Genomic DNA, 22,213 nt, shown 5'->3' with positions numbered 1-22,213 from the left:
TTTAGTGGAGAATATTGTAAGCAAGTGACCCATGCTGGGCACAAGCCAGACCTTACCTTTGGCTCCCTGGGTAATGTGGATGCCTGCAGCAGTAAGGAACCCTTTCAGTCTCTGTATTTAAGCCCAGAAAGCATCTGTGAGTTTGCTTGGTTACTCCTCTGGGACTCTGCAGCGGCTTCCAGGACCTAATGAAATCAGGGCACGGAGGACAGTGTGAGAAATGCTCCCCGTCGGGCCGACGGTGCGCCTGCGTCTTTATTTTTAATAATCTCCCACAGCCGTCCTGGAACATTGGTTGTGTGTGTTCTGTTATTCGTTTGGCAGCAGAGCCGGTTAAATGTGTCACTCATTCTTGCAGCGTTAACCCTTTCCCAGCAGTGCCAAGATCATAAACATAAGGACTTTGAGCGAAGGGCATTTTGATTCCTTACTGACAACATTTAACAAAGTGTATTGTAAACATCTGTAATTTTCTAAGCTATGCCATGCAAAAGTAAGTACTCGCTAGCTGGTAACAGGGTTAAGATAGTTCAGTGTCAGTGCCCACGACTGTCACAGCTGTTTACTCACGTGTGTTCTGGTGCACTGGATTCCTAACAAACTTGAGAGCTTCTGTAGCAGCATATCCATCAGTGTAGCTTCTTTCCAAGTCTATTAGAAGACAAAAGGAGAAAAGTATATTGAAGGAAAAAAGTATCAAAGGTAAAAATAACATACATAGTAGGGATACTATTTCCTTTAATGATTTGCTGTTAAAATGGTATGGCTTATACAAGTATTCCCCACTTTACGCCACTTCACTTTTAGGGAAGATGTATGGTAGTACCTATTTTCACTAACCAAAGATATTGGAAGAGGACTTGCTTTTATGAAAAAGGCGAAATGGGAAGTGTTTGCAGTGAGCTATTATAGAAATAGTGCACACTGAACTGTTATTTTTTTTCTTTATGTAAGCTGTATATTATATCAGCTTTTACTATATGTTAGTGCTGTTTTAGGCTTGATGTATTATTACTTGTAGGCTATTTTAGGGAGACTGGGAAAGCTTTAAAAATTTTCCCATTTAAATTGACGATAATTGCTTTTATACTTTATGCTAGTTTGGCTTTTGAAAGTTTTTACAGGAACCTGCTCTACTTTTGGATAGTGGGGAAACCTGTATATAAAATTACCAAGCCGCAGACTGACTTACCTTAAGGGACTTTCTTTCTTTACCAAAGGACATTAGAATGGCAGAAACAAAAAGGTTAATGATCACGAGTACCATCAAGATGACACTGGTGAGGATCAGAAAGGATCCCAGGACTGTGTCTAAAGCAATAATCTGGAAAGACAATAAAACACTTTTAATTTAAACATGGACAGTTCGATTTCTACTTTAAAAATAAGTTACGTGCTAACATTTGGGATTTATTCACATAAGAAAACACTGGTAGAAACTAGGGAGCAAAGCAAAACTACTTAAAAAGAATACTTTAGAGCAAGAATGACTGACTCTAAGGCTGTAAAAACAGTTCTCTTCAGGGCTTTCCAAGAAGAAAGCAGGTGAGTTGCAAAATTAAAATTATTCAAAGCCCATGTGAGTTCTAACAATTCCAGAAAATACAGGGGTGGGCAAAAGTAGGTTTTATACTTCATACAATCATTGATAATAACTTCCATGTATTCACAACTTTAAACCTACAAATCAAGTGATGTTGATTTTCCAGTACTAATAAATGTTTTGCCTTGGTATTGCTCCTTCATTTTTGGCATTGTTTAGAAAAAGACCAACAACTTAGAGGATGAATGCTTACACTAAATATCATTATGATGCAAATCTATATGTCAAAACATTTCCTAGTACCAGCCTGTCATCCACTTAATTGGGTAATTATATCAGGTTTGAGCTATCTGAGTTTTTGATATAAGATTTTTCCCAATAAGTATAACTTCATTTACCCTTCACATTATATAATATGATTTAACAAAAGTTTATTATTCTGATTGTTAGTTCTTTAGTATAGAAAGTGTTCCAGAGCTGAGGACTTCATTCCCTAGTGATTAGGGCTGGGACCACAATAAAATAATCCTCCCAAAACAGTTATTTTAGGGAGATGGCAACTTTCCCCTTTAGAAACTATGTTATGTTGTCCATTTTAGTTAGTAACCTTTGAAATCTAGATTATCAGAATGATAAGCCTTGATGAAAATCTTGTCAGTTTCACTAATTTGAATTGCAGTTTTTCCCTTCCCTAATCAAATCTAATATATGCTTGTGCATTGGACCCAAGTTCTTATCTGGGTTTCCTATTTAATTTTTTTATGTGGAATGGGAAGGGGTTCTATTGGTATTTCCTGGAGAGGAATAGGCTCTCTGAAATGAGTATTGGTTAACAGATATGTCACAGCTCTTCTGGAATTGTACTGCCCTTTTTTAAAGTCATTTCCATTGTATACTTCAAAGGGCCACTGCAAAGGCAGCAGCAGCCCCGTGTTGATCTGGTCGGGTACAAGAGCACAGCTCACTCCCAGTGTCCTTGGCAGTAAGATTAAGGATACAGGTAGTGAGAGAGGTGGGACCATGTGGTTAGGAAAGGGCAGATTTCTGAAAATAGCCACCCAAAAGCTTGTATACATCGGTGGTACCATAAACCAGAATGGCAAAGGCGCTCTCTCCCTTTTCCAGTGTTCACTGGGATAGCAGGGGCTGCATTTATAGACAGTATCCCTTTGTTAGGTACAGGAGCCAGAAGTAGGTTACAGTTGTGTGGAAAATACTGTTTCCTGTACTCCTACTTTTGCCCAACCCTGCATATTCAACCAAATAGAGGTCTGTAGGGAAAACAGGATTTTTTTTTTTTACCTCCTTATAATGAGAGATTCCCATCAGGAGACCAACAAAAGTCACTGCTGAGCTGACAAAGGTTCGGTAGTCGGACATGCTCCATCCAAACAGCAGGTTAAACTGAAAAGAGGAAGAAAGACGGGTCGGGGTGGAGAGCAGTGGAGGCCATTGCAGTTATTTCTGTCTCGAGGTGCTTGATAGCGATGAGGTCAACATAGAACGAATGGAATAAGGAAATGCTTTAGTGGCCATTTCAATTACTCTGCCTAAGAAATACGTAAGATTCCTTTGTAATTACATAGTATTTTCATATAAATTTGACCTTCATTCCTGTGAGCTAAATTTTATCCCCACTTTAGAGATGAGACAATGTGTGAATTTAAGTCCTATTGTTCAGTATGGAACTACAACCAAAACCAGCTTTCTTACTCCAATACTTTTTCTCCAAAACTCAGTGCCAGCTTGAACTGATGATTTTCCATATAGTGATCTTTTCTAAGGGAGGCAAAGTGACTCCAAGACCATAGCCCCCAGGAAAGACAGACACAATGAGGCTCACAGCCATGGCGTAGCCTGTCAGCAGGATCACAATGACCAGCAGGAAGCCCACCACCTCATCCCAGGCTTTGGTGAGTGTTCTTCCGATGACCTGCAGCCGGGGGTTCAGATGCAGCAGCGTCCATAGCTGAACAGTTGCCAGCAGAACCAGGAAGCCCATGAGGTGAATGACAGCCGAGTTCACGGTTACTGCCTCATAGAAGCTGATGAACCTGCAGCGGGAAGGCTGACAGTTACTCAGTGTGAACTGTGTGCCATCACCAATTCCTGTGCTGCCAGCTTCTCCAGTTCCCACTGCCCAGTGTAGCAGTTGTGTGAGTCCTGTTAGGTGAGATGCTTGATGTACGAATGCCGCCTTCTAGTGTGGGCTCCTGTATTTGTGCATATGAGAGAAGAAATGTGTTTGGTTGGGAGTTGTGAAGAAAATTTGAAATTTTGACCTGTAGCTGATTTCTTTACTCCAGGTTTATCCTGGAAACCAAGGCCAGCCGCCTCTATTGCTCTGCCTTGAGTTAAACCTCTCCTATCAAAAGGAGATGAGTTAACAATGACGTGTGCCATTAGGCTGGTCTGTCATGCTGTAATCCTGTACTGTCCTCTGCCAGTAGATAACTGATCCTCTAGGTTTACCAGTGCTGAGAGTAGAAAGATGATTAAACTGGAGGTGAGGGGTGTTCATAACCAATTAGGAGCTGGTTTATTTTTTTTAGGTTTTGTTATTTGAGAGACGCATTCATAATTTTGTTGCAGCATCTAGACCACCATAGATATGAGCATGTTGGCATTCAATCACAATTCTTTTATTGTCTAAAAACTAGGCAATGCCACACAACAGGCTGGACCTCAGCTGCCAGCATCATTCAGACTGCACAGACCCACTGTCCCTGCATAACAGCCCTCTGCAAGGCCTTCCTGGGACAGTGCCTCAGTCTTACACAGATCAGTGGCCCAGGCTGTTGACCATGAAAGGTTAGAAAAGGTTGATCAGGGGCACCAGAATGGGTGAACATCCCTACCCAGAAAGCAGCTGCTTTGGATTTAAGTATGTACTACCTGTTGTGGTTTTACTTAAAAGATGACCATTTGTCTTGTCTTAGGTTTTATTCCTTGGCCAGGGTGCAAAATAATGACCCAGGTGGTAAATAGAAGGACACATCCAGGCCCCTGTGCTGTGAAAGGCAGAAGAACTTGATTAGCAATAAAAGCTTCTAGTTAATTGTTTTCTCTGCTGGGGACATTAGTCTGAGGTTTCTGTTTAACGTTGGTATTATACAAAAATACCAAAGCAGTGGAGGAGGAGAGGGAGTTTGAAAGAATCCTGTGTGAATCAGGACACTTTGGACGTCGAGGAGGAACGTCTGTTGCTTCTCGGGCCCCCTCTTACCTGTCACGGTCGTGGTGGTATTGTGCCATGTTCTTCTTATGTAGAGAAATAAGCTTGATGTCAAGCATCAAGATGGCAAAGCTGGTAAGGATTATGCTCATGTTGAGAATGTTTTTCTTCCTCGTTAAGAACCTCCATCTCTGCTGTTTCAGCCGGCGACCCTAAACAGACAGCACCGTCACTGCTGCTTGCCTGAACGGTTAGCTGCGTCTCTCCCTAATGAAATGTCATGAACACTGGCAAAGCGCGCTCAGCTGGGGACTTGGATCTGACCTGGGCACAATGTTATAGTCTCCTTTCTGCTCTGTAGTCGCTCAGAGCTGCTGCTTACGAAAAGGTGGCCTTCTCTAATACAGCTTTCACTGGGTACAGTCATTTTTCTCATTGCTTAAACTTAATTTAAAAAGTTTCTACGTTAGTTATCAAGCCTGAAAATAAAGAAAACACTGTGTTTGGCTTAAGATATGTTACCTTTTGCGTACAGCATCTGTATTTTGAGTACTTGCTCTGTTCATCGTGCTTTCAGTCTTGCTGTTGCTTTATAGGGTTAATAACACTGCACACAAAATAATCTTTATACAGACCTAGTTCTTTAACTCTTGAAAACTGAAAGAGCTACTTCGTGGAAAACTAGTCAGCCTTTAACTGAAGTCAAGTTTCTGGAAAAGACCAAATCAGCTATACTTCAAGCAATAATAGCTCATTGTGTAGCTCCCCATATAATACCTGGCAAGCTTGAGAATTTTCAACTCACCTGTATGAAGCCGTAGTAACAGACTAGTAGATAATAGATGACTTGTGAGGCAATAGACCAGGCAAAGTCCTTCCTTGAGGCCTGAAGGGAAGTTAAAGTGTCCAGTCTTACAGAGGCGAAGAAAGCACCTGAAAATAACATTGAGTCATGAGTCTTAAGAACTTTCCCTTCAAACTCTGTCTTTGAAATAACCCCAACTGTCGCTCCATTATTTGTTTCAAATGTTCTTGAGTTTCTAAGCTCAGTATTTCCTCTAGAGGTGTCATGAATAGTAAATGAAATCATGTGCAAAGCTATTGGAGAAATGTGCTTATTGCATTAAAAGTTAGTAGAGGGGAACAAAAAAGAAAAAAAAAGAAGTTAGTAGAGGGGAGAGGATTATACTGTTGATCCCACCTAGAGGGCAGTGTCAATGATTGAATAGCTGTTACAGGTGTTACCCTTATGAGTTAGAATAGCCGCAGGGATGTACAGACCTAGTGTTGGAACCTGGTGTTTTACAGAGAACTGATCACTGCAATGTAAAATGGGGACAACAGAGTCAAACGTAAGTGTGGTACTTTCGTTTAAAGCTATTTACAATATATTTTCAGAAAGTATGATTAAAATGCTTTGAACAATTTCAAATGTATTTAAAGCATTAATATTATCCCATGAATACTCAGATGTTTGTATGAGGATAGACTTAAAAAGCTTCAGACTCCACCTAGAAAGACAGTGATTTTGTTGCAGTTTTATAAAGTATGAAAGATCTTGTGAATATAACTTTCACAAAGCCCCAAAATATTAGAACTAAGATATACCCTTAGTAGAAAGTGCCATTTTAAGAACAAATTCCGACTTCACATAGTTAGCTCTCAAGACTGGGACTTTCTACCCTAACCGGTTTGGCTCAGTGGATAGAGCATCGGCCTGCAGAATCAAGGGTCCCAGGTTCTATTCCGGTCAAGGGCATGTACCTTGGTTGTGGGCACATCCCCAGTGGGGTGTGTGCATGAGGCAACTGATAGATGTTTCTCTCTCATTGATGTTTCTAACTCTATCTCTCTCCCTTCCTCTCTGTAAAAAATCAATAAAATATATTTTTTAAAAAAAGAATGCCTTAAAAAAAAAAAAAAAGACTGGGACTTTCCCTCAGGAAGTAAGTATAGGGAAGTGGTGTACTCTGTGTGGGTCTGGGAAGAAGAAATTCCTGATTAGAAGTAAACCCTGGTGGTAAATAGGACACTTGTGGGCAAATTCTGGGGGAGAGAAGAAAAGGATTAGGACAGACCTCCTGTTAAAGGAAGGGGAATTCAATGTACCAGTTTCCCTCTAGTCCCTTAACAAAATGCCTCTACAATGACAATGAAGGGATGAAAAATGACTAAGGTAAAGAAGAGGGCAAATGAGAGGAACAAACTGGAAGCTGGAAAATGGACAGATGACACTGACTCAGCAGATTCAAGAAAGCTGAAACCTAAGCAGGAAGAAGCCAGCCCATTCTTACCACAAACCCTAGAAAGGCTGGGAAACGAGGGGCAGCAGGTGCCTCTGAAGGCAGAGGGTCAATTGGAACTGAAAGTGGAAATGATGGCAAGAATGAACTTAAACAGATCCCAAATTTCCTCCCTGTCACAACCAGATATCCACCCATCCTGCCTTCCACTACCCCAAGACTAAAGGTTTATTTCCTAGTGACGCTGAACTAGAGAGAAATCTGAACTCAGAGTACATCTGCAAGTCTATGGAAGAGGGACTTCAGAGGAAGTTTACATACTGCATGGTGAGATCCTTACTCCCCTCAACTTCTTTAACAGGCTTATCCTCAAGACAGGCGTTGGAAGCGTCCCTCCTGAAAACTGACTGCCCAAGAGAAAAGACAGGTGCCAGTTGACAAGCTCTATCCACGCACAGAGTTCCTAATTAGCATTTGTTTTTTTTTGTTTTTTTACTGTCTCAAATATGAAAGAACAGCCAGATACTTAAAACTCTAACATTAAAAACCAGAAATTAAAGCAAATAAATAAAAAGCTCAGAAATTAGAGAAAATGAAGAAGCTGATAAAAACAAAATGAACCTACAGTATCCTCAGAGTTGAGAGGATATTGATTCCATAAACAGGAGACTATGCAAAAGAAATATGAGAACACAATTCTTAGAAATTAAAATATAAAGATGAAAATTTCAAATGGTTTAGAAATTGAAGTAATCTTTCGGAAATAAGATGGAAAATAGCGAAAACCTAAGAAAATCAGAGGATCAGTCCAGGAGTTCCTACCTCAAAATTCTAGGAATGTCAGGAAGAGAAAATAGAGGGGAAGTTTACAAAGAAATGCAAATAAAACTTATCAGAGCTTAGGGACACATTTTCAGATGAAAGGCCTTACAACGAGGTCGGTCAGATCCTTTCATAACCCTGGGGACAAAGACAATTCTAAAAACTTGGGAGTGGGACCATCATATTAACAGTATGAGAAGTTAGAAGGCAATGGACTACTCTCCAAAAAACAATTGTATCCAGTCAAATAAGCAACCAAATGTGATGACAAAAATTTTTTTTTAACATGTAAGGCTTCAAAAAATGTACTTCCCTTATATCCTTCCAGGAAGTTACTGTAGGATGTGCTCCAGCAAAATGAGAAGTAAACCAAGAGAGGAAGACATGGGATCTAGGAGAAAGGAGGCCCAACTGAGGAGAGAAGTGAAGATAATCCCTGGGGTGGCAGGGAAGGGAGAGTCAGGATAAGACTCTAGAGCCGGCCTGGAGAAGAACCAATCCCACTGTGCCAAAAGGATCACAAAATGATAGCTTATGTGATACTTTTGAACAGAATGAGATTTACTTCTAGGAAGAGTTTGGTTCATCTCCAATTAATAGAATGCATGCAAAACCAAAAACAAACAAACAAAAACTATAGGGAAAACAAACAGTTATGAAAGAAAAGGAATTGTAATACATTACATAGCTAATCTTTGAAAAATATATTATAATAATGGAAATATTCAATATTAACCATAAGTTATATTGGGAAAATGAGAAAAGAGAGAAGGTATGTATATGTATGTGTATGTTAGGGATATTTGTGGGTATAAGAAAAATCTTCATGTCATAAAAAACACTATCTAAAACTGGAAGATTCATGAAATAGCTAATAATCATGTTAATTTTTAAACTCCAAAAGAACCAGTTAAAAAAGCTGAAAGTTTCTCAAGGGTATAAGAATGAGGTGGGGTATGAGGACTGCTAGGTTTTGCCTAACTATTTGACTTTTAAAATTATATTATGTGTAATAACTTTAATTAAAATAGTGTCTTTTAATGATGTAAGAAATCGGGACTTCTGAGATACCCAGGTCAGAGGGAGGAGAGAAGAGGCCTTCGTACCCACATTGTTGGATTCCAGAATCAGGGTCACTACACAGAACAGGTTCACGTTAGCATTGAAGACCACAAATTCCACAAAGAGGCTTTGGGTGCGACGGTCTAGCCAGCGGCTCTGTTCAAGATGCTGCAGAACTCTGGGAAGACAGGGACAGGCCTGCTACTTGCTCCACTCAACCTTGCAAAGGAGCTAAATGCCCTGGCAGTCCCAATATTACTCAGACCAGATGAGAAGCTACATTCCCTGACCTAGATGACCTGTGCAGTGTTTTATAATTACCAATGCCCAAACTTTCACTGTGATAACGTGACTATAAAAGACTATAGTAAGGATAAAGTTTTCACAATAGTAGTCACACCAAGGTTAAACGTTCAAAAGAATATATTTGGCATTTGAAGTGTGAGGTAGAATTTTATATGCTCTGTCAACTACTATTTGAAGTGTTAAATGCTACTCTTTACTAATATATATTCAGTTTTGAGAGGTGTAAGGGGTCGAAATGTCATTTGATTGGCATTGTTTTTAATGTCTTGCTATAAATTTAAATGAATAATAATTTAACTTAGACATTTTCATACATAATGACAGACTCTCAGGATTCATATAAACACTAATCTAGATCTCTCTGACAGGTTATTTTGGGCATTTGAATTTTGGATTATTTGTGGTTCTTATGAAGGGTAGTGTTCTCTCTTATGTTTGAAGAGTATAGTTTGCCCTAGCTAGACTTACCGAGTTCAGCTGCAGCTAGGATTGAATCTGTTATGTTTTTCCAGATGAGAAAAAGAATGAGATTTGGCAAACCGGCATGCTAAAACATAACCCTGTAGTTTGAGATTGAACAAGGAATTTTCAAACTAAAAGATACATTTCCTTAAAAGCCTAAAATAAAGGTGTCTACAAGTGTCATTATAGTTGCTGTCAAACTACTCAAATGGGTCCTAATTTCTACTTGTCCTAAGAACGGACCGAAGCAAACATCTTGGTCCTCTTGTTTAGGGCTCAGGCTCGCTCACCTGGTTGCAGAACTAGAGTTCCTCCCAAGTCTGACAGCGTATCCTCCCGAGTAAGTGGCAAACTCCCCTTGGACGGGGTAGCCACCCAGTGTCTCCTGATTCTGATAATGCCAAATGCTGTCTGATTCTGTGTTGTTTGTTTCAGGGGGGCTCCAGTTAACCCCATAGTTCTCTGTATCCTCCAGATCTTGATGAGATGGCTTCAGAATGCGAATCTGACGAAGCAGAACATTGCCCAAAAGGAAGGAGTTCCCATCGGTAATAAATCCTAGTGAGAGAGTACAGGAAGCCATTGTAAAAATTGCCTCGTTATGTTCTTAACAAAAGCTGCAGTTTCACCACTGTTTTTAAAAACATTTTTGGAGTTCCCAGTTAATGCAACCAGATGTAATGAACTAGATAATGTATAGGTCTATCAGTGGTTGGCAAACTCATTAGTCAACAGAGCCAAATATCAACAGTACAACGATTGAAATTTCTTTTGAGAGCCAAATTTTTTAAACTTAAACTATATAGGTAGGTACACTGTTATTAACTTAATTAGGGTACTCCTAAGGCTTAGGAAGAGCCACACTCAAGGGGCCAAAGAGCCGCATGTGGCTCTCGAGCCGCAGTTTGCCGACCACTGGTCTAGGTAGATCATGACAACTGAGGGAGATAGTGGAATATGAGGTCCCTTACTTGTGTCTCTCAGTAATAATCTGGCAGGTCCCTGCAGACAGAAGTGCCTTTGTGGGCATTTTGAGATTTAGTGGGTGACTGTGAAACTCCATGAAGTCCAAGACAAACAAGGTCCGTTTTGAGAAGGCAGGTCCCCCCAATGGCTAACTCACCAACTGTGGGCCTGGCTACAGATCTAGAAACCGCTCTGTCCTCCTGTGGGCGTTGCTACAGTGCCATTTGACCTTGGTCCTGCCACCAGCACCACATGCCAAGGGACTCAGGAGCGGTCATTCCTGTCTGTGCCTCAGATAATAGGCCTGCAGAAGTCAGTCCTGATTGATTATCTGCCACGAATGGCTTGGGCTTCAATGTTCCTGAAAACAACTGGCCTAAGAGGACTGGGCTACGTCAATTCTGAAAGTAAAGATTTTTAGAATTGAAGAGATAACCCATGTTAGGGCCGATTTTTACTGTGCTTCACCCATGTCTACCTAGTTCTGTTTCTTTATTGCCATCTACAAATTGCTGCTGCAATCTGGTGATTCCAGGTAATTCATTTTCCAGGTATGTCCAGGTAATTCATGTACACTTTGGTTCTAGATTAGCCAGAGCTTCTAGTTCACCAGTTAACAATAGCTAGCACTTATCCAGTGAATACCATGTGCTGATACACTAAACCAGGGGTGGGCAAACTTTTTGACTAGGGCCACAATGGGTTCTTAAACTGGACCGGAGGGCTGGAACAAAAGCATGGATGGAGTGTTTGTGTGAACTAATATAAATTCAAAGTAAACATCATTACATAAAAGGGTACGGTCTTTTTTTTTTTTAGTTTTATTCATTTCAAATGGGCCGGATCCGGCCGCGCGGGCCGTAGTTTGCCCACGGCTGCACTAAACACTTAGATATACTAAGCTTTTGTTTTGTTTTGTTAATCCTCACCCAAGGATTTCCACTGATTTTTAGGGAGAGTGGAAGAGAGAAAGACAGAGAGAAACTCATCAATTGGTTGCCTCCTGCACGACCCCCGACCAGGGCCTGGGCTGGGGAGGAGTCTGCAACCAAGGTACGTGCCCTTGACCAGAATCGAACCCGGGACCCTTTGGTCTGCAGGCCGGTGCTCTATCCACTGAGCCAAACCAGGACACTGTACTGCAGAACCAAATAGTCCTAGAAGAGAACTGGACCTATCATAATGGCAGCAGCTTAGTCACCTGCAGCTCAGTTTCCTTTTTAGTCAGTATTTTATTCAGCACAGGGTTACCGACTGCAAATTGAACATGCCCTGATCCTAGAACTGTCGCCACCTAAAACTGAACTAGAAAGAATCAACATGCACCAAATAGGAGTAAAAATCTCTTCTAAAGGCACCTTGTACATCCTAAAGGCACCTCGTACATCTTTAAGAAAAGACTGTGAATGTTTGCCGAGATGAACATGTCTTTTCGATTTTTTCAGGTGTTCTAAATTCCAACAGGAAGCCACCAATCCTGAGCTAAATGAATGCAACAATTTCCAGAATACAGCTTACTGAAAGGATATAAAGTAATAATATGACAAAGTGTTGGTAACTGGTGAAAAATACTGAACAAGAAGCATTCTTTAGGAAAGACATTGTTTTTAGCATTTCTGCAACACTGTCCAGGGCAAAGCCTACCAACTGCTCTTGATGGTGAGTTTCTTTAAAGATACAGACCATATTATATCCATCTTTCTATCATTAGCCCCTAGGAAGTTCCCAGCATACTAGGTGCTCAATATATATTTGTGCAACTGAACTGGATAACTAAACAAGAAAAGTTACAGACACATCACAGACTTGGAAAGATTGCACACAAGGCAATGTATCCAATAGATCTTTCTGGTTACCATTTTCCTGGTTCTGTGCTTACTGAACAACCTTTTCAGCCACATGTGGTTCTCTCTGCAAGGAGGCAACCAGTCCCAGGGACCACTCCCGTTACTTTTTTAAAATATATTTTTATTGATTTCAGAGAGGAAGGGAGAGGGAGAGAGCGATAGAAACATCAATGATGAGAATCATTGATCGGCTGCCTCCTGCACACTCCCTACTGGGGATTGAGCCCACAACCCAGGCATGTGGCCTTGACCGGAATTGAACCTGGACCCTTCAGTCCGTGGGCCGATGCTCCATCCACTGAGCCAAACCCACTGGGGCCCTCCCGTTACTTCTTATGCTATAAGGCAGGGTGGGGAACATCCAGCCAGCGGGCCACATCAGGCCCTCGAAATCATTTGTCTGGTGCTGCCAAGGCATTAGGGGTGAGTTAATTAGATATTTAACCAAACAGCAGGCTAATTTTTAAGGTGATAATTTTGTATGGCCCGCGAATGTTGTAAATATCCCAATGGCCCTGGGCAGAAAGGAGGTTCCCAACCCCTGCTATGAGTGAATAAATCCTCACTCTTATCAGCCTCTTGTGAGACTCACCAGTGGGGATCCACCCCATGGGCCCGATCACCCTTGACTGGAGAGACATAAACCTGAACCTGCTCAGATGAGGTCCAGGGAGTGGAATCCTTGGGGTGCCGCGCCTTCCCCCTCATGGGTGCAGCCATGTGGAAAAGGCAGCTGACCTTTCTCCCGTGTCCAGCACGTCATGGTGGGGTGTCTGGGAAAGTAACTGAACCCCACAGTTGCGTGGCTGGGCCCAGGACTGTGTCCTTACCTCTGTGATCCCCGTACAGGTTGGGAAGGAGGGTGTGCCTGGCCCAGGGGTAGAAGTGCTGCAGAAGGCTGATCTCCGAGAAGCCGTGAGAAAAGCTCTTCCGGAGAGCCCGATGGAGGTGGAAGCGGCTGGGGTTCTGCGAGGAGTGGACCGCGGTCATCAACAGGACCAGGAAGAGGATTTGTGCTATTGCAGAGAACACAGCCATCACTGAGCCTAGAGCTTAGACAGCCTCTACAGCTTTTTCTTCATGTTTTCTAAGTCTACAATACACTTCCACAGGCCAAAAGCAGTAAAAAAAAATTGACAACTTCACATGGTTTAACCTAATAATTGTAAACATAAGCAAAAACATTTGGCTGTTAGTGATTATATCTATATATATCCCTTCCAAGAATCATTCTGCCACTAATTAGAAATTTTACTTAAGATACATAAAATCCCACACACAATTTTTGTATTTTAGTTCTTAAAACTAAAGGCTCTCCCCCCCCCCCCCACCCCCCCGTGTTCACAAGAAGGGAAGGCACAGTGGAAACAATCTCTCTCCTTGGGGTCAGGGAACCAGTACTCCCCACGCCAGCTGTGTAACAGCTCCAGGCACGGACAGGATACCCATTTTTCAGAGCACATCCGTTCTCCCTCCACCCTGTGAAGGAGGTGGATCCAGTTTTGTTCTTACATTCCATTCCGTAGGTAGAGAAAGTGACTTACGCAAGCACTCAGTGAGATCTCCAGACTTCAGGAGTCCCTGTTTACCCACCACCTTGTTTACCGGAACCCAGAAATGAACGCCTTAAAATGCCCTTACCCTCCCGTAGTTCCCATTTATCCCCGCCCCCGTCCTCGCTGGGCACTGCGCTGCGGCATCGACACGCCCCACCTCCATACCCAAAATCTCCCCCGTCAGCTTGAAGAGCTGCTTCTCTTTCAAGGTTCTTTCTGGGCGCGTAACTGGACTGTTCATAGCTGGCGCTACATAGACGGGGTTCCTCTTATCTCTTGAACCAGGCGATGATGGAGGACATTTTGCTGTCAGAAATTCAAATATAGGCCAAGAAATGTTATGTTTTGTTAAGCAATTATTCATCGGTGTTTGTTGAGCATCTATTACGAGTACCTCCTGTTAAATGTTGGAGAAACAAAGAAAACCCCTAAGGAGATGCTCTTGCTATCATGATGGACTTCTTAGCCTATAAAATTGGTTTCCAGCCTGAAGTTAAGTCTGCTCAGTTGCTATAAAAGTCTCTAACTTGCTTACTCCATTTCTGTGCTTATCTTGGACTAGAAACAAACAGTTCTAGGCAGTGGGCACATGTTGGGAGCACGCCCCAGGGGTGCTTCTCAGACTTTAACATTCACAGTTTTGTTAAGTGCAGGTTCTGGGGTGAAGCCCGAGATTCTGCATCGCCGGCAATTCCAGGACACGCGGCCAACGTTCCTAGAGATAATGTTCACCACCGCAGAGCTAATCCTATTTTACAGTCTATTTGAAGCAGCGCTAGTGCTACCCTCATCCTCACTGGCTGAGGAAGTCTAACAGACGACTGAAGGCAGGACTTTACTTCCCGTTTCACCCACTGTGGGGTCACTTCCACTCCTCGTTACACTAATCCATATGCAAAACCTATAGGCTCTTTACTTTTTATATATTTTTATTGATTTCAGAGAGGGAGAGAGAGATAGAAACATCAATGATGAGAGAGATCATTGATCAGCTGCCTCCTGCACGCCCCCTACGGGGGATTGAGCCTGCAACCTGAACATGTGCCCTGACCAGGAATTGAACCGTGACCTCCTGGTTCATAGGTTGATGCTCAACCACTGAGCCACACTGGCTGGGCTCCTTACATTCCTACTAGCTTAGTACTGAATTCAGCCTCTGCCTACTTCTTGATCTAATACTTTTCTATGACTCGCATGCACAGTCATAGCACTTACAGTAAAAAGGCCTCTCTATGGCCTCTATGACCAAAAAGTACACAGAGAAGTCCCATTGCTGGCTCTGTAGTTCTTGCAACTGTATTACCTACACTAGGGTGCTATAATGGTCCGAGCCCAGTAATGCTAACACTCCTAACAAAGTTACAGCACACTCCTTCCCAGTCCTTATGAGACGCAATCATACCCAGTTCTCTCTACACCAGACAGACTTAAAATCACATCTTCCACCAACCACACAGCACTAGTAATTGCAGCCATCCTTATTCAAACCCTGGGAAGCCATACAGTAGGAGCCCTGCCCTGCTAATCGCACACGGCCTCACCTCCTCAGTACTACTCCCCCGGCAAACTCAAATTATGAACGAATTCACAGCCAAACTATAACTTTAGCTCATGGCCTACAAACAATTCTTCCACCAATAGTAGCACGATGACTACTAGCAAATCTTACTAATCCAGCTTTACCCCCAACAATTATTTTAACTGGAGAATTCCTCGTAGTTATAATCAACAGTCTCATGGTCTAATGTACCTATCACCCTTACAGGAGCTGACATTGTTATTACCGCCCTCTGTTCCCCCTACATACTAATTAAAACGAGGAAAACGCATCACAGAAACATTAAACCATCCTCACACGAGGAAACACCCTAACAGTACACTCGCTGCCCCTCCTCCTACCCACCTACCCTGAAATCATTTTGGGAACCTTGTACTATATGGCTTCATGAGGACATAATAAACTAAAAATACTTATTTACTGAAAGAATATGCAAGAACTGCTAATTCCTGCCTCCACATATATCAGTATGGCCTTTATAGGAGTTATCCATTGGTCTTGGAAACTAAAAAATTAGTGCAACTCCAAATGAAAGTAGTGATTTCTATTTGCTTCCTCAATACTAATTTCTCTACTTTACTAATCCTACCAATCACAGCAACCACCTCTAAAATCTATGAAAGCCAGATGTGTCCTCACTATGTACAAACTACAATTTCATACACTTATCACTAGTCTAATCCAACAAAATTTATCCAATTGGGCCAAGAAAGAACCATCTCAAATTGACTCTGAATAACTATTCAAACTCTAAAAACAACACTTAACCTTAAGCTAGACTACTTCCCAATAACAAAGGGTGTCCCCCAAAAATGTGTATACACTTTAACAGCTGATAACTCACTCCTTTTCAGGTTTAACTGATTTGAAATAATGGGTGAACCCAGACTAAGCTTTGAACAAAGAAAATTTATCCTAAAGTGCCACTAGACTTTTTTTAATGGGAATACATAAACGATAAAGTTTATGGTACAAAACCCGCAACAGTCGATGAATTGAGGGCACACAAATACTGAATGAAATGATTCTTGACGTCTGTGACTATTGCTTCTCATTATCAGCAATGCCTAGACCAGAACGGTCATTCGTTTAAAAACAGGCATTGAGCACCCGGCCAGCGTGGCTCAGTGGTGAGTGTCGCCTATGAACCGGGAGGTCATGGTTTGATTACCGGTTGGGGCACATGCCGGATTGTGGGCTGGATCCCCAGTGGGGCGCATTCTGGAGGTGGCCAATCAATGATTCTCTCTCATCATTGATGCCTTGCTCTCTCTTCATTCCTCTCAAATAAAAAAAATAAAAATAACATAAAAATAAAAATAGGCATTGACAAAAAATTATTCATTTCTGGAGGTTTCTTTAGATTCTGAAAATGTATGTTAAACACTGACTTTATTTTTAATATTTATATTGATTTTAGAGAGGAAGGGAGAGGGAGAGAGACAGAAACATCAATGATGGGAGAGAATCATTGATGGGCCGCCTCCCACATGACCCCCACCGGGAATCCAGCCCGCAACCCGTGCATATGCCCTGACTGGTCATTGAACCATGACCTCCTGGTTCATAGGCTGATGCTCATAAACACTGACTTTTTAAAAAATATATATTTTATTGATTTTTTTACAGAGAGGAAGGGAGAGGGATAGAGAGTTAGAAACATCAATGAGAGAGAAACATCAATCAGCGGCCTCCTGCACACCCCCCACTGGGGATGTGCCCGCAACCAAGGTACATCCCCTTGACCGGAATTGAACCCGGGACCCTTGAGTCCGCAGGCAGACACTCTACCCACTGAGCCAAACTGGTTAGGGCAACACTGACTTTATAATCACTCAAAGTGCATGTACATTTTGGGGGGACACCCTGTATTTACACCAGTAGCCACTACTCCTGAGCTCGATCACAGAATTCTCAGCATGATATACACTCTCAGATCCTATCATTAGCCAATTTCTTAAATACCTCCTTATACGTCTCATACTATTAATCTTATGCCCCACTAACAATCTTTTTCGACTAGTCATCAGATGAGAAGGAGGGGAATGACATCATTCCTACTAACCAATCAGATGATGGTCGAACAGACGCAAACACTGCAGTCTAACTGCATTAGGGACATCGGATTTACTGTGTCGATGGCGTGATTCTTGTTTAATTTTGACTCCTAAAGATCTTCAACCGATCTTTTTACTCAACCTTAGCAATACTACTTTCCCACTGGCTGGGCTCCTGCTAGCTGCAACAGGAAAATCCACTCAATTCGGACGTCACCCACGACTGCCTTCCACTGTAGAAGGTCCCGCACCGTCAGCCCTGCTCCAGCCACCCAAGTACAGCAGTCACAGCAGGCATCTTCCTACTAACCTGATTCACCATTAACAGAAAACTGAGCTCATCCGAACAAGATCATGCCCAGGAGCCATTACCACGTGATCACAGCAAGCTGCGCTCACTCACAACGGAACTGAAATCATTGTCGCCTTTTCTACCTCAAGCCAATTCGGCCTAAGAATAGTGACCATCGGCATTAACCACATCGGCACACACGCATTCTTAGTTCTGGGAGCGTCATTAATCATAACCTGAAGACCAAGTTGGCAGCCTATTGATCACGTCACCCTTCCTTCCCCAGCACTGCACCCATTATGGAAGCCTCGCACTTACGGGAAGGCCTTTGCTCACAGGATTCTTCTCCAAAGACCTAGTCGTCCAAACCTAACACGCATGCCGCAGGGAGGCAGTGGGTGCAGGCTGTCAGGTGGGAGCTGAAGAGTCATCCTGCACCTCACAACCCAGGTGGGCAGGAGGCTACGCCTGAGCCCCGCTGACTCCCCTCGTGCCCCTTCCTTAGCAGCCTCTGCAGTCCTCAGTCATCTCTGTCCTAGCACAACCACGCTCTCCTCCTCTAACTTTAACAGTGGTTCTCAACCTTCTGGCCCTTTAAATACAGTTCACATGTTGTGACCCAACCATAAAATTATTTTCGTTGCTACTTCATAACTGTCATGTTGCTACTGTTATGAATCGTAATGTAAATATCTGATATGCAGGATGGTCTTAGGCGACCCCTGTGAAAGGGTCGTTCGACCGCCAAACGGGTCGAGACCCACAGGTTGAGAACCGCGGCCTTAGTACAAATAAGCCTCCCAACACGTTCAATTAAATGTGTCTTCATGAGAAGCATCTTGGCTGCTTTCTTTATTTCCAACAGTTTTACCCCAACAAACTATTCCACAGGTAACTACATGTTATCATTTGAAACTGACAGCCCTCGGTAACTGCACTAGGTTTTGTTCTTGTACTTGAATTCTACCTTATGACACAGCATCTAAAATTTAATTATCCTTCAAACCTATTCAAATTCTCTAACCTTCTTGGGTAGTTTCCAACTATCAGCTACCACCTCTCACCATTAATGAACGTTATCAGCAAAATGAACCAAGAGTCAGCACCAGTACTGCTCAACCTAATCTGATTAGAAAATGTTTTACCAAAACTGATCTCCCAGTTCCAAATAAAAGCTCCACTACCATCCAACCAAAAAAGACCTAGTCAAATTGTACTTCTCTTTTTTTTCTGATTACACTGACACTAAGCCACATTATAGTTTCCACAAGTAATTTTTATAATAAGGACTCCAGTAAGCAAGGATCGACCAGTAACCTTTCCTTTGACTACAAGTCAACTATATAACTATAGAAAGCCGTAGTACCCACAGCTTCTCTGAAAAATCCAGCATCCCCAGTGTCATGAACAGCCCAGCCCCCTGGCCCATTAATCTTAAATACAACCTCCACCTCCTCATTTTTAGTTCACATAAAATTAATATAACTTCTCTAGTTAAACCAGAGGCAAATGCTCCCAGGACAGTTTTATTAGAAACTCACACTTCGGGATATTGTTCAGTAGCCACAGCTGTTGTATAACCAAAGACTCCCAACATTTCCCACAAATCAATTGAAAATACTTCCAAGCCTAAAGAAGACCCATCAAAATTCATCACAGTCCCACAACCACCCCCTCCACACCCCATTGACTCAAGTCCTCCATAAACTGGTGAGTGTTTTGAAGAAAATCCCACAAAACTATTCACAAAAACTACTTAAAATACATTATGTCAATCATTATTCTTACATGGAATCTATCCAGGATCAATGACATGAAAAATCATCACTGTATCTGAACTATAAAACAGTAATGACCAATATCCAAAAATCCCGCCCACTAATTAAAATGATCAACAACTCACTCATTGATGAAACTCCACATCCCCTCCAGGAATCTGCCTGCCCTGCAAATCCTCACAGGGCTTCTGGCTCTATACCTCACATCAGACAGTCCCTGCTTTCTCTTTCGCAACAGCATCTGCCAGGATGTAAACTATGGCTGAATTACCCAATATCTACATGCCAACGGAGCATTCATTTTAAAAAGTTTGATTTTAGAGAGGAAGGGAGAGAAACATCGATCGGTTGCTTCCTACTCTGACTGGGGTTCAAACCTGCAACCTGGGTATGTGCCCTGATGGGGAATCGAACCCATGACCCTTGTGGTGCATGGGACGATGCTCAACCAACTGAGCCACACTGGCCAGGGCTCATTCATATTTTTGCTGCCTATTTCTACACGTGGGACAAGCGCTATATTACAAATCTTATGTACTCACAGAGACCTGGAATATCAGAATCATTTTACTATTTACTGTAACAGCAACAACAGTTATGGGTTATGTACTACCATGAGATCAAGTATCTTTCTGAGGGGCAACCATCATCACAAATCTCAGCAATGTCTGACATTCAAACCAGCCTGGATGAGGGAATCTGAGGAGGATTCTCGGCTGATAAAGCCGCCCTCACCCGATTCTTTGCCTTCCACTTCATCCTTCTATTTACTCTCATCTCAGCTCTAGTAATTGAACATCTATTCCTTCATGAAACAGGATCCAATAACCCAACAGGAATCCCATCTGACAGACAGAATTCCATTCCACCCATGCTACACCAAAGATCCTCAGCCTGTTGCTCCTAATTTTAACATTAACATTAGGTCTCTTTTCACCCGACCTCCCAGGAGACCAGATAACTACACCCAGCCAAGCCTCAAACCCTCCCCCACAGCAAGCCAGTGTGGCAGTTCCTACCTGCCTATGTGATCCTACCATCCATTCCAACAAACCAGGACACAGTCTAGCCCCAATCCTCTCGGTTCAATGCCACTATCTCAATACTCCATTCCTCAAAACAACTAAGCACAGCACTCCTAGCCCTCAGCTAATGCCTACCTGGCTACCAGCAGCAAACCTATTAACACTAACATGATCAGGACAACCACTGAACACCCACTTTCATCGTTGGCCAACCAGCACCCGTTCTATGCTTTTTCCTTATTCTTGTACTAACGCCCCTCACAAATATTTTTGGGAGCAACTCTTAAAATGAAGTCTTTGTAGTATATGTACCACCCTGGTCTTATAGACCAGAGAAGGGAAGTAACTCGAGGAAGAAGCTCAAGTTCCTATGTCAGTGCCCAAAGCTGAAATTCTACTGAAACTACTCCCTTAAACTACTCCCTATATGAGAGAAGTGGAATTAATTTTATGTATTATGCCAATATTGAAATATTTTAAAAATACACCCATTAAACTATATGCCACATATATAATACATGAGTGATACATAGTATATAATATACATAATTGCACATTATTTACCCTACACATATAAGCATGTACATTAATGTATATGTTGCATAAGGATGGGGGGAGGGAGGGATGGAAGAGAAAGGTGAGTGGGGGAGGGTGAATGAATTAGAATATGACATAAAACTTGGCAGCATGTATGCGCCCAGTGCTGGGGGAATCACTGAAGAATGAGAAATTAGATATCCCTGTGGGAGTCAGAGGAGGTGACATTTGATATTTGTTTTGAAGTATTAGCTAGAACTCTTCTGATGGACAAGGCTGAGGACAAGGCAGAAATAAGTCATTTAGGCAGAGGGAGCAGCAATTCAGGAGCATGAATCAATGAAATGAGCACTGTACGGGCAGTGTGTAGTTCGCTTACTAACGTCCTTGACTTCATAAGGAATGGGGTGCTGCTCCTGAGCTGCGTGTCCACTGCTCACCCCAGGTCAGTGACCGCCAGCACCTCGGTGGCCTCACTTCCTTCCTGCAGACAGTAAACCCTCTCCTGAGGTTTGGACTTTACCGCTCCCATGCATTTCTTCATTACAGACAGTCCTAGACAAGACATGCTTTGTTCTGCACGATTAAACCCCGTGTTAATTTTCCTGCAGGTTGCTTTCCTGCCGCCATTGTGTTTGTGAGGTTCATCCATGTGATAGGAGGCTCTGGTCAGTTTCAGGGCAGACTCCCGTGATGGCTGAATTGAGGAGCGAGAGGGGAATTCAGGATTACGCTGACATTTTGAGAGAACGGTGATGCTCTTAACGGAGATGAGACAATACGTATAGTAAAGAAGCGGCTTTGTGGGGCAGGCAAATACTTGTTTGGGATGTTAATTTGAAACACGTGCCGGCATTCAGAGCCGGTGGGGAGCAGCTGGAAATAGCTGTGGGCTGGAGTGAGGAGAGATTGAGCGGCCTAGGATTCGGTGAGAGGGAAGCTCTGAGGGAGAGGGTGACGATTGAGGGAGGGACTCATGATGTG

General features: G+C 42.6%; 1 protein-coding gene and 1 long non-coding RNA gene across 2 annotated transcripts in view; one reads left to right on the top strand and one right to left on the bottom strand.

The window, feature by feature from the left end:
• PKD1L3 (polycystin 1 like 3, transient receptor potential channel interacting) overlaps positions 1 to 22,213 on the bottom strand; it is a 65,418-nt gene that overhangs the window by 2,392 nt on the left and 40,813 nt on the right. The window contains 13 exon segments of the mRNA XM_023756026.1: positions 57 to 185; positions 571 to 651; positions 1,193 to 1,324; positions 2,846 to 2,947; positions 3,387 to 3,597; positions 4,770 to 4,930; positions 5,524 to 5,651; positions 8,890 to 9,023; positions 9,904 to 10,171; positions 13,257 to 13,442; positions 14,148 to 14,288; positions 16,548 to 16,590; positions 20,089 to 20,129. Coding sequence (XP_023611794.1) covers positions 105 to 185; positions 571 to 651; positions 1,193 to 1,324; positions 2,846 to 2,947; positions 3,387 to 3,597; positions 4,770 to 4,930; positions 5,524 to 5,651; positions 8,890 to 9,023; positions 9,904 to 10,171; positions 13,257 to 13,442; positions 14,148 to 14,288; positions 16,548 to 16,590; positions 20,089 to 20,129 — 1,709 coding nt within the window. The 3' untranslated portion in view covers positions 57 to 104.
• On the top strand, positions 3,030 to 13,407 carry LOC106697616. Its single transcript, XR_002829867.1, has 4 exons — positions 3,030 to 3,456; positions 4,922 to 5,135; positions 12,025 to 12,238; positions 13,276 to 13,407. It is a non-coding gene; the product is annotated as an uncharacterized LOC106697616 (long non-coding RNA).

This window comes from Myotis lucifugus, unplaced genomic scaffold (genome assembly GCF_000147115.1).
Source record: "Myotis lucifugus unplaced genomic scaffold, Myoluc2.0 scaffold_88, whole genome shotgun sequence".
Taxonomy (NCBI): Eukaryota; Metazoa; Chordata; class Mammalia; order Chiroptera; family Vespertilionidae; genus Myotis; species Myotis lucifugus.
The sequence above is the reverse complement of the archived record's forward strand: the minus strand, read 5'-3'. Positions and strand labels throughout refer to the sequence as shown.